General features: G+C 36.4%; 1 protein-coding gene across 1 annotated transcript in view; it reads left to right on the forward strand.

Annotated features, from left to right (window-relative positions):
- dnah5 (dynein, axonemal, heavy chain 5) overlaps window positions 1–13,052 on the forward strand; it is a gene marked incomplete at its 5' end in the record, with an annotated part of 161,185 nt that overhangs the window by 133,646 nt on the left and 14,487 nt on the right. Inside the window, 6 exons of the mRNA XM_081387820.1 lie at window positions 3,338–3,581; window positions 5,358–5,472; window positions 6,905–7,095; window positions 10,474–10,595; window positions 11,505–11,654; window positions 12,437–12,682. Of these exons, the coding sequence (XP_081243946.1) occupies window positions 3,338–3,581; window positions 5,358–5,472; window positions 6,905–7,095; window positions 10,474–10,595; window positions 11,505–11,654; window positions 12,437–12,682 (1,068 nt within the window). The remainder of the gene's footprint in view (window positions 1–3,337; window positions 3,582–5,357; window positions 5,473–6,904; window positions 7,096–10,473; window positions 10,596–11,504; window positions 11,655–12,436; window positions 12,683–13,052) is intronic.

Consider the following 13,052-nt stretch of genomic DNA (forward strand, 5'->3'; position numbering starts at 1 on the left):
TCTCACTCATGTCTGCTTACTCATTACACGGCTTTTGGAGATTTAAGGAGTCGGAGTTGGTATACAAGGGTGCATAAAGATGGGTGGTGTTTATGATCATATGTAGTGGGCCAGTCTGGGCCAAAACGATTTTTTGCCCCAGTCCAGCCCTTCAGCCCTGCCTCCCTGGGTGGTTCGTCATTGGCTTTGTTCAGTGTGTCTCTGGTGGGGTGGTGACCTCGTCTATGTTGAGTACGATTTCCATCATGGTGCTTCCTTCGTCTTTCTCAGACATCCCTGCACCATTGGGTCCTGCTGCACTGTGGTTATTATCCCAGCTTTGGGTCCCTCTCGTCTGACCTGCTTGTGCAGTGCGAGTGTGCTGGTCTGTCTGCCTTGTACACTTTATCTTTCCTTGATAAATGTGTAACCCCTTGTGTGATGTCACCTTCTCCAATCCACACGTACACTTTTGGAGGATTTTCTCGTTGTTGTTATCCGTTTCTGTGGTTACCTGTGATCCCGTCCTGGCTGGCCCATCTTGCACCCCAACTCTCGGAGGGCCTTCGGGTTGTCTTCTCTTTCTCTTGCTTCCTGGGGCTTCCAGGTTTCTAAAAGGTAGGGTGACTAACCACCCATTCCCCATGCAGTCTTTCCTGCTGTCACCTGGTCTTTCCTAGGTTTCCACCTGTCACCTGTCCTTTCAAAGAAGTCACCAGCATGTTTAATTTATAACACAGATGAGATGTTCTATCTGCATGGCTTTTCAGCCTGACGCAACTCTTCCGGTGCCATTAGGTTAGCTGCAGGGTCGTCAGCTAACCTAATGGCACTATACATACAGTATACTCACATAAAGCAATATATACTATATAGCAAATCTTGGCTGCATGATTGTTTATATCATTGCAAAAATGTAAACTGTATTATTGCATTGCTCTCTCTATAAAGTTGGATATATTTTATATACAAATTTATCTGCATACATAGAGTACACTCGTGTAAAGCGATATACTGTATACTTAATACTGTAGGAACCTATATTATCGCCCAGCTCTAATCTAAAAACATGAAGATGGTTTATAAATTTTAGCATTATGATTTTCTGTAAAGCTGCTTTTAAACAATACAAATACATTTAACATAGGCTAGTATTGTTTGTTTGTTTTTTTCTTGTGTAAGGCTAAACCTAACACATTTTATTCTCAAAATTAAATGAAAGATGAACATAATTCAAAACAAGTCTTATCGTCGCGAACATTGCTGGTGTTGTGAGATTTTTATGGTGTTTGATATAGAAGAAATGTACATAGCTACTTTATGTCAAGTTGAAGAAACACCTGAATATCAAAGCACCCAAATCTTGCAATACTACACATTGTTATGTATAATCGCCATAGTCTTGGCATATTTCAGACTAGCACAGTTAGATGGGCTTTGATGGAGCCTGCAGATTTCCAGGTAGCGAAAATTAAAGTGCCATTCAGAACATATTCACTGCTGGACATAGATTTGTCAATCAGGAATAAGGGCCTGACATGTGTGTCGCCTTTTTACACTCAGTATAATAAGAGTACAGATCCACATGCCACCCAGCCCAGCGCCAATCTGAATTATAATAGCTTCAGGCTAGTTAGTTGTCTCTGCCTGATGGGGAACCACGTTTTAGACTATTAATATCGAAAAGGGACATTTGGACAGCAGGGGAAAAAAGACTGGTACTATACAATTTTGAAAGCTAACTGAGCAAAATGGGCTGCATAATATACTATCATACTAATGTGAAGCTGTAAAATCATGCAGTTTGCTCAGGCCTTATGGCTCAGCAGCCTGATTGACGTTCACTGGTATGTTATTTCAACGTTTTTACATCGAAGGCGTACTTCACTGCATTGAAAAATATAAGTCAATGACTTGTCATGCACTGCATATTTTCTAAAGAACATTTCCACTCAAGTACTTCTGACAGAACTATTTTTAGTAGAAAGAGTAGAAACAAGAAATGGCTGTTAACAGACCATGTTCCAAAGTCCAGTTTAGGTAAGTTCAGTGATGGTTCATTTTTGTTGTAAAAAGTTATTAATTTAGTTTATTTTTATATATAGCCGCTCTGGAGAAGACCGTGACGTCATCGTCCAGCTCAGTTCAGTTCTCATATAATGGTGTCAGTGAAGGCAGATCAATAGTATTGTTGGATATTAAATCTAGATATCATCTTTCAATAAATCATATCAATTAATAAATCTTATTTATATGAATATGTTTTCATTGATATGATGAAACAATGTAAACTATTAACACTTAAGTGATGATTTAAAATATGTGTAAAAGAATAATTTAGGATAGAAATATATCACTATTGCATAATCACATTTTAATGTTTTAGAATAATAAAACAGTAACATTTTATTTCACAACGTCTTTGTTACAACATGTAACAACATGTTACATGTACTTACTATGGTAATACCAGTCAATTAGTAAATTCAACCAACCCCAAACTAGACCCAAACCTTATAAATGCATGTGGTTAAGTGATATTACTCCGTACTCAATTGTGTAATTACGCTGTAAAAAGGACACCTTAAAATAAAGTGTAACCTAAAACAATAAATTGTTATTACAGTATATTTCTACAATGTGTATCAGGGTTCTGTCACCTCTGTTCTAGTTGGTTGAACTACCACCCCTCCTAAGTTCCGAGAGGTGGAGGAGGTCCATAAAAAAGCAAGATCAGAGTCAGATCCTGGGCCACATGGTCTTTCATTCCTCGGTTGTTTTTGTTTTATGTTTACTATGTAAACCTATTGTTTACTCTGCGAATGAGTCCTGCCCCCATCTCTCATTCTCACCTGGCTAACCAAGTGATATTTGTTTTGGTTTGGCTGGATTCCAAAAATATTTGCATGAATTTAAAATGGATCAGGGCTGTAAAAATATGTTATGAAAAATATTTTCATAATTTAAATCTTTCATGTCATTCAATTGGATGACTTTTTAATGTGTATATGTAATTAAGCTTACACTGTAGGTGACAAAGAAAACAGGAAATTAAATCGTTAATCACACTACTATCTGTGAAAAATGTAATCATATTGTAAAGAACATGTTTGAACTGATTTGAATCAACGTTGAACTGACTTGAGCTGAATAATGATAGATTCTGTAGAGCTGCTTATAGCTGAATAACTAATTTTTATAATTGATGACTTTACATAGTTGTTTTCCTGTTTATTACTGTGAAACTGCTTTTAAACAACCTGTATTGTATAAAGCACTGAATATATATAAAGGTGACTTTACTTAAAGCTGTTTGTGTGTGGTGAGAAATGACTATGTGATGTTTTGGGATTTTCAGGAACTGGAAAAGGAGCGGACCGACCTGCTTGAGGATGTGACGGCCAATAAACGTAAAATGAAGGAACTGGAGGATAATCTACTTTTTAGGCTGACCAGCACACAGGGCTCCCTGGTGGATGACGAGAGCCTCATCACAGTGCTGGGAAACACCAAACGCACGGCAGAGGAGGTCACACAGAAACTCCAGATCGCTGCTGAGACTGAGATCCAGATCAATGCGGCCCGCGAGGAATACAGACCCGGTAGGCACTTAGAGCTTATCTTTCATTAAAAGGGATAGTTCACCCAACAATTATCCCATAATTTACTAACCCTCAATCCATCCTAGGTGTAGATGAGTTTCTTTTTTCAGCCAAACACAAAAAGAGTTAAATAAATATATATATATATATATATATATATATATATATATATATATATATATATATATATATATATATATATATATATATATATATATTAAAAGTTAAAAGTATATATATATATATATATATATATATATATATCCTGGCTCTTCCAAGCTTTATAATGGGAGTGAGTAGAGCCTGAGATTTTGAAGCCCGAAAAAGCGCATCCATCCATCATAAAAGTAATCCATACTGCTCTAGGGGGTTAATAGAGGCCTTCTGAAGTGAAGCGATGCATTTTTATAAGAAAAATATCCATTTTTAAAACTTTATAAGCTATAATCACTGGCTTCCGGTATCAACCGTACACAAGTCAAGTTCCGGCCGAAGAGTGAACATATTTGAATTGTCCGTTTTGGGTGAAAGGCTTTAAGACTTTTTTCAAATATGCGTAAAGAAATTTGATTAATCTTTTCCTCTAGTGTGTGTGTAGTGTGTAGGGTTTCATGTAAACAGTAAATTATCAGAATAGCCACAATCTGTAAAACTCACAGATTTCTGTAAATCGAGTTGACACCTGGTATTAATATTAAGGCTGTCAAGTGATAAAATGTTTTAATCTAATTAATTACATGATGTGCCGAATAATTAATCTAATTAATCGCACATCAAATTTGGCTGAGAAATTTCCCCCATATAATAATTATAACAATATTTTTTTTAAGTCATTATTGTGTTAAATGAGAAAAGCATCAAATAGAAATGACAAAAAGTAGGTTTAGAATTTTTTTTTTTTATTATTCAACAAAACGTTGTTTATGTTCCACAAAAGAAAGAAATTCATGCAGGTCTGAAATTACATGAGAGAGTAAATGTAATAATAATTATTATTATTATTATTATTTTATTTTTTTGCTAAACTATCCCCAAAGTATAAAATTATTATTATTATTATTATTATTATTATTTATGAAATAAAAACTGCCAGTAGGTGGCGGTAAATGTCTAAATTAGTAAGTAATTGAATCATTCATGCATTCCATTTGTTCAAACAGCTGATTCATTCAGGAATCAGAAATGCTTTCTTTATAAATGGGCCACTGAATCATACGTTCACCCGATTGATTCACTCAGAATGTGGATACCTTCAAAAATACCTTCAGAAATGTATTCACCTGCAGGCACAGTTTGAAAAAACATTATGTTCTGATGGTCACCTTAAAAAGCACCATCTTTCGGATGAGACATTAAACCGAGGTCCTGAATTCTGTGGTAATTAAAAATCCCAAAATTAAATTTGCCCATTGGCTTCTTTCCATCATGGCCTCCTAATCATCCCCATATATTTAAACTGATTGGCTTCATCACTCTGTCTCCTCTCCACCAGTAAGCTGGTGTGTGATGGCACTCTATGGTTGCCGTCACATCATCCAGGTGGATGCTGCACATTGGTGGTGGTTGAGGAGATTCCCCCTGCCATTTGTAAAAGTGCTTTGAGTGCAGAGAAAAGTTATGTATAAATGTAACAAATTATTATTATTATTATTATTATTATGTAGTCACAAAATCCGACACTTTTCCCTCGAAGTCCACTGTCTAGTTGCAACTGAGACTGCTGTTAATACCAGATGTAAATACTGACCCTTGTGTCATCTTCTTTTCTGAGTGTAGTTGCCACAAGAGGAAGCATCTTGTACTTTCTGATGACGGAGATGAGCATGGTGAACGTGATGTATCAGACCTCCCTGCGCCAGTTCCTGGGCTTGTTCGACTTGGCCTTGGCAAAGTAAAACTCATTTCTCAATTCATACCTTATTCTGATGATTACATGTACTCAACTGCTTTAAATTTGGTTTTCAAAGACAAAATGGCATGCATTTTTGGTCTTTATCACCAAGCCAACATTTCATGATGAGGCCAATATAGGCTTAAGGTATGGGCCCCAAATGGTTTTGTCCATGGGTTCCATGGCAGATCTGAATTAACTCTGGTCAGACTGTAAATGAGATTCAAATGGGCTAATTCAGATAGGGCCGACATAGAGCCTGTGGACAAGGCCATTTGGGGCCCATACCTCAAGCCCATATTGTGGCTACACGTGGCTCCACCATGAAATATTGGTTGGGTGATGTTAAAATGTAAATTTACAGGATATTAGTGTTATAAAACAATGCCTGTTGATCATTTTGTCCATGTGAGATGTGAGAGTGCATTGAGTAAGGTTTTACATACACTCAAAAAAATGATTTCAGCTCTTTGTTCAATTTCATAAATTAAAATGAGCATATACGACACAACCCTTCATAGGAATGATTCCAGCTTAATTTCATTAAATGTAATCAATGTAATTTTTAAAAAATTTGGTTTACCAATTTTTTTTTAATTGAGTCAACATGAATATTTTTCGTTCGTCTTAACCGGATATAAGTTGCAAACTTGTTTAAGCTAAACAATAGCTAAACAATTGATAAAACTGCTTCATCTATCCACCGGCTTCAACTGGTCCAAAATGCAGCTGCCCCTCTGCTTACAGGCATTCGCAAACGGGATCACATCACGCCTACACTACATTCCCTGCACTGGCTACCTGTTCAGTATCCTATTGAATTTAAAGTCTTGTTGTTTGTGTATAAAGCATTAAACAATCTCGCTCCTCAATACCTTACTGCAGTGGTTCTCAACTCCAGTCCTCGGGACCCGCTGCTCTGCACATTTTGTATGTCTCTCTTATCTGACACACTCAAATCAGTTCATGGAGTCTCTCCTAACGAGCTGATGATCTGGTTCAGGTGTGTTAAATAAGGGAGACATACAAAATGTGCAGAGCAGTGGGTCCCGAGGACTGGAGTTGAGAACCACTGCCTTACTGAGTTGGTTATGGAACACAAACCAGTCAGATTGCTCAGATCACAGACCAATTATCTGTTACGAGTACCCAGATCCAGACTGAAATGCAGGGGTGACAGAGCCTTTGAGATAGCTGGCCCCAGGTTATGGAACAAATTGCCATTATACATCAAAACAGCGTCCAAAGTGTCTGAGTTCTTTGAGTCTTTTAAAAACCTATTTGTACTCTTGTGCGTTTAATGTCTTTTGAAAGTTGTCTAGATCTAGATATATCTTGTACAGCACTTTGGTCAACCAAGGTTGTTTTAAATGTGCTTTATAAATAAAGTAAACTTGAAACTTGAAACTTGTTTCTTCCTCTTGGAGAGTAGGTCCTCAAAGAGTCCAATTACAAGCAAGCGGATCGCCAAAATCATCGAGTACATGACCTTTGAGGTGCACAAGTATGCAGCTCGGGGTTTGTATGAAGAACACAAGTTCCTGTTCACCCTTCTGCTCACTCTCAAGATCGACATGCAGAGCAACAGGGTCAAACATGAGGAGTTCCTGACCCTTATTAAAGGTCAGAAACCAACCCGTCCTCCACAAGTCAGTCTCTCTCAGTCTCTTTTTTTTTCTCTGTTTTTCTACATTCAAAGTCTTTCTCCTCCTCCTTAGTTTCTTTATTTTCTAGATTCTCAAATGAGAGAACAATCAATTTATTCTATTAACATTCCTGAACAATGGTATATGTATGAGTATTTGTGACTTTCTGCTGAATTTGACTGCGTATCTTACATATGTAACAAGTTCAGACACTTTTTCTCATTCTTTCTTATTATATATACTTTATTAATAGGGTACAGACAGGTTTTAAGACAGTCTTTTGGAGCAGTGGGTTTAGGCAGGACTGAGCAGCAGGAACCCATCAGAGCCACACTCCTACAGCTATTAGTGTGCTATGAATGAAGCACAGTGGTGCCTTGTGACAAGCTGTGAGGTTGACTGCCAGTACATATTATGTAAGGTTCAGTACATTGTAAGACACATTGTGCTGCATACTTGTTTTAATTGAGACATATTGTTCATTAATATAGACATATTTTTTTTAAAGGAATGTTCCAGGTTCAATACAGTATGACATACACTGTGTTTCAAAAGTATAGCCTTAAAGGAATAGTTCACTTTAAAATGAAAATTATGTCATCATATACTCACCCTCATGTTGTTTCAAACCTGTATGAATTTCTTTCTTCTGCTGAACACAAAGGAAGATATTTAGAAGAATGTCAGTAACCAGACAGTTTCTGGGTCCCATTGACTTCCATAGTGACTTCCAACCAGAAACTGCCTGGTTACTGACATTCTTCTAAATATCTTCCTTTCTGTTCAGCAGAAGAAAGAAATTCATACAGGTTTGAAACAACATGAGGGTGAGTATATGATGACAGAATTTTCATTTTAAAGTGAACTATTCCTTTAAGACTTAAACATTACACATTAAAATGAGACCGATGCTATAGATATACACAGTAACTTAACTTGTACTGAACCCATCATTTCTTTAAATAACTCTTTTATTTACACACTCATTAACACATGGATGAATATTATCAAATAAGAACAAATCCATACATACAGCAACAAGCAAGGTCAATTTATGAATGATATATAAAGTTGCATTGAGATCTCAAACCAAATGCTCAAAAAAGAGACTATGAAGACAACAGACTGTGGATTTGCCATCAGAAGCTTTTGTGAGTTTTCTTTCTTTCCTCTGGGTAACAAGGATAAATCATATTTAATGGCTCTTTGCAATTTGTACATGTTGTTCATGAGGAGTCCTTGGTGAGTCTGTAGATTGATGAACTTCTATGTGATTACCATGTTGGTTCATGTGCTTTTGCTTCGTAAAAGCATCAGATCCGAAATTTAATCACTGAGAAATCAGGTAGCCTTGCGGTCAGAGAAGTGGCCCATTACCCAGAAGGTCAATTTGATTCCCTGTGCTGGCAGTGCACGTCAAGCCAGTTAATACCATTCTGCTCTTTAATGCACTCTTGTGAGAGCCCCTTTCTCTCTCTTTGATGCCATGTAGTTTGTCTTGCTTTTTCCCCTATAGAAATGAGTTTTTCTTGAGATTTCTCAAGTTATTACATTTGCAAAACAGGAGAGGTTCCTTTGTATCTTTACTAGATAGTATTCCAAGAACAAAACATTCAATGAAAACAATGTATTTTATTAATTACAAAAGTATATAAAGTCAATATTTCTGTTAAAGATATTCAAAACAAGTTAACCCAAAACTCAATAAACGGCCAGTATAACAACAATAGACTAGAGAACACTTACTGCTTTAACATCTGTAGCTTTTTTTTTTTTTTTTGCTACCAACAGAAAAACTGCGATTGCCTTTTCGCGAGAGAATCAGCAAAATTATTTTTTCTTTTCTGCCAAAGATTAAGAAATTGAAGAATATGATGTACATAAATTTACACAGCAAGAAGAAAATATCTTGCTATATCAGTGTGCAAGTGAAAGTTAGTTTTGATCATATATATAGCCTAGGTATAGCTCACATGTAGTCATTTTAAATTACATATTATCTGTATATAATTTTGTTCATTTAAACTAAATGTTTAATAATAATTATTAAACTAAAATTGCTAATGTGTAATATATTAGGGGTATAATAATTATATAAATCATATAAAATAATTATAATAAATTATCATCACTGAATGCGATATGCTTAAAATTGAGACGTTTTTCCTTTTGAGTTTTCCGCGTACAGACGACACCATTGTCAAAATGATCCCCATTCACACGGATCCACGAAAACAACTGAAAATGCTGTATTCTGCTGCTAGGCCATTAGACGGGGATGAAACACTGTAGACTGAACACGCAATACACATGTACATGACGTCATCGTCTTCAGAGATTCGTGTTTTTGTTGTTTACACGGAGACAGTTTTCAAAAACTTTGAAACCTCCCTTGTTCTCTCTTCAGTTGTCCGGTATTGTTTGTGCATGGCACACTGTTTCGTGTTGTTTGCTCGTTCTTTGGATTACCTGCTTTTGTGTTGTTTAATAAACCTTGTTTTATTTGATACTTTTTGGCATTTCTTTATCATCTCTGGACTAAACGTTACATCATGTCAGACAAATGCCAGCTTTTACACCATCCCATTTTGTACAATTGAAAAGAAAAAAACATTTAGGCAAATCCGCTATTCTATAGGAATGCTAGAGACTACTCAAGGTCTTAAGCCAAACCAAGTCCATCAGAGCTAACACACCCTCATACAGTACATTCGGGCAATTCACCTGACCTGCCTCACGGGCCGGACAGAGCTCAAACAGGGGTCCTTCTTGCAACTGTGCAACTGTGATTTAGGCAAATGTTTTGATTCAGTTTTATATATCAAGTTAAACTGTTTACTATATCACCAGTTCTGTGATTTGACATTCATTAACCTGCAAATCAAATTATAATTCAGAAGTGAGCAGTTGGGCAGGGTTAAAATGTTGTTATTTCTACCTCATGTCCTGTAAATTCTTTATATTTGTACCCAGAATCTTACTAAATCATGTGTGATAGGAATGTTACCCTTCGCCTAATTTTGAAGTGGTTAACTCATTCTGGAGCTAATTATAATATAACTTTTAACAATATTAATAGTTACTTCATAAATATTGTTTATTGTTAGATTATATTAACAAATGCAACCTTTCGGTTTCATCCACCTTAAAAAAAGTAATAGGCAGTATACAGCAAAAACTGTGCAGTAGTTAGCAAGCTACTCATCAACATGCAATCAGTCAAAAAAAAAATAAAAAAGCTGATAAGATGCAAAAATATAACTAAGAAATTCTCAAAATTGTGAAAAAATCAGGATTCTGTTTTCATAATAAGAACAAGGCTCTTGATGTGATCTGTTGTCTTGATGTCACCCAGGAGGTGCTTCGCTGGACCTGAAAGCCTGTCCACCCAAAGCTGCAAAGTGGATCCTGGACATAACATGGCTCAACCTGGTGGAGCTGAGCAAACTGTGGCAGTTCTCTGACATTCTAGAGCAGGTGTGTGGTCAGATACCTATACACCTAAAGGATCAGACACATCCACACATGGAACACATATGCACACACACACGCACGCACACAGTATCTGTCGCTTTGAGTTCCCCTTCCTCATTAATTCGCAGCTCACTCTGCAGAAAACATGTCAATATTTGATTCATCTGGTCTACACACACACACAAATACATTCACAGCCCCTCACACTGACGGCTGATTGGCAGGCCATGACTGCCTGGGGGAACTTCATGCTCAATGCAGTGTGAAATGAGCTCACTTTGGCAAACTCTAAATCAATTACTTGTGGCTGAAAGAAATCAGATTAAAAGCCTTTTGTTTAATTAACCATTTCTAGAACACCGCAACTACAGAAATACTGCTAATCCACACACAAGATTTCATAATGCAATGTCATAACACACCAGAAATCCATGCTTTCCGTATCATCGTGTTTAGTCTTTGTCTTTAAATCAGTTTTGATTAGACAAAACATTTACATGTTATTTATTTGACAAATAATATAATTCCCAACCACTTCATTTTAGATGCTATATAATATATATTGAAGGTTTAGTCCACGCAAAATTGAAAAATTTGTAATCATTACTCATGCTCATGTTGTTTCAAACCTGTATGACTTTCTTTCTTCTGTGGAACATAAAACAACATATTTTGCGAAATTTGTGAAATTTTAAATATAATATGTGGGTCATTAAATAACATAAATTCATAAAATATTTATAAAGCTATTATTTGGCTTTTTTATCATTTAAAATATGACTAAAAATAATCAAAGTGCTGTTTAAAATAGTTTTAGATTGAGTGTAGCACCCCGTAGAACGTGACAACTTTCCAAAATGATTTCTTGTCAACTGTCCAAATGTAAACTGTCGTGTACATTTGTATTAACAGATTGGGCGTCATGAGAAACAGTGGAAGAGCTGGTTTGATCGAGAGGCACCAGAGGAAGAACCAATCCCAAATGCATATGACCAGGCTCTGGACTGTTTCAGAAGGCTGCTCCTTATTCGATCCTGGTGTCCAGATAGAACAATTGCTCAGGTATAAATAAGCCCATTTTGAAGCCAGTGAAGCCATACAATTATTGATTTTTTATTTATTTTGTAAAAATCCTCCCATTGCATTTTTCCATCACAAAACCAAAACAAATTAATTTTGCATACAAAAATTGTAGTCTATTTTTGACAATTTTATGACAATTAATGCTCTAATTACTATCTCACTCTTATTATTATAATGCACTAAATGCATTCTTAGCTCATCACAATCTCATTACTGTTATCAGCAAAATTATACAGAACAGAAGAATTCTGATTACAGCATGCCTATTTGCTATCAGGCAACACACACAGTATGTGTGTAATATTTCTTGACCTTCTGGAAATCCATCACTTTGTCAAGGCGAGAATTGGTCCCCTGACTGAGCCTGGTTTCCCCCAGTTTTTTTTTCTCTATTACAGTCAGCTGATGGAGTGTTAGTTTCGTGCCACTGTCCTTGCCAACTTTCGGCTTGCTCAGTTGGGGCTTTAAAAAAGACAAATACCATTTAGAAATATCAATTTGACTGCATTGACACTATCAGATATATACAAAATTTGAACTGAATTTGAGCTTGGTAATATTGTCTTCGGTAGAGCTGCCTTACAGCTGTTTTATTTTTTCTCATTTCATAATTGATACAATTCGCAACGCTATTATTTACCTGTTTATTCCCATGAAGCTGCTTTGAAACAATCTGTATTGTGTAAAGCGCTATACATTTTTTTTACTTGATTTTCAATCGCATCAGGCTAATTACTTGTTTTCCAATGTGTAATCGAAAGGCACGGAAGTACATCATGCACTCAATGGGAGAGAGATATGCTGAGGGAGTGATTCTGGATCTGGAGAAGACCTGGGAGGAGTCTGACCCACGCACTCCTCTCATCTGCTTCTTATCCATGGGTTCAGACCCAACAGACTCAATCATCGCCCTGGGCAAACGACAAAGAATTGAGACTCGTTACGTCTCAATGGGTCAGGGGCAGGAAGTTCATGCGCGCAAACTTCTGCAGCACTCCATGGCTAATGTATGTTCATATTCATGCATGTTTAATGTTAGAAAACTTGCTTCTATCACATCTAAATATGCAGAGATAACAATAAGCTAGCCATTCATGGTTTGATTCCCCCAAAAGTGTCAACACAATGGCTCAGTTGGTCTCTTTGTTTGAGTATTTTGACAGCAAAATACAGTACATTAGCTCGGTCAACCATGATTTTGGGACCACATTATTTGTTTATTCAACTAATGGAAGACAGGGGAGAGTTTGGGATGCATGTTTGAAAGAAGAGATTTTTTTGCAATTCCACTTGATGGCCTTCTTATCTCTCAGTATTTGTGCTCAATAAAGTCTATAAACCTGAATGCTTTCTCTAAAACCAAATCTTATATTTTTT

The sequence above is a fragment of the Scardinius erythrophthalmus genome (genome assembly GCF_964197995.2).
Source record: "Scardinius erythrophthalmus genome assembly, chromosome: 16".
Lineage (NCBI taxonomy): Eukaryota > Metazoa > Chordata > Actinopteri > Cypriniformes > Leuciscidae > Scardinius > Scardinius erythrophthalmus.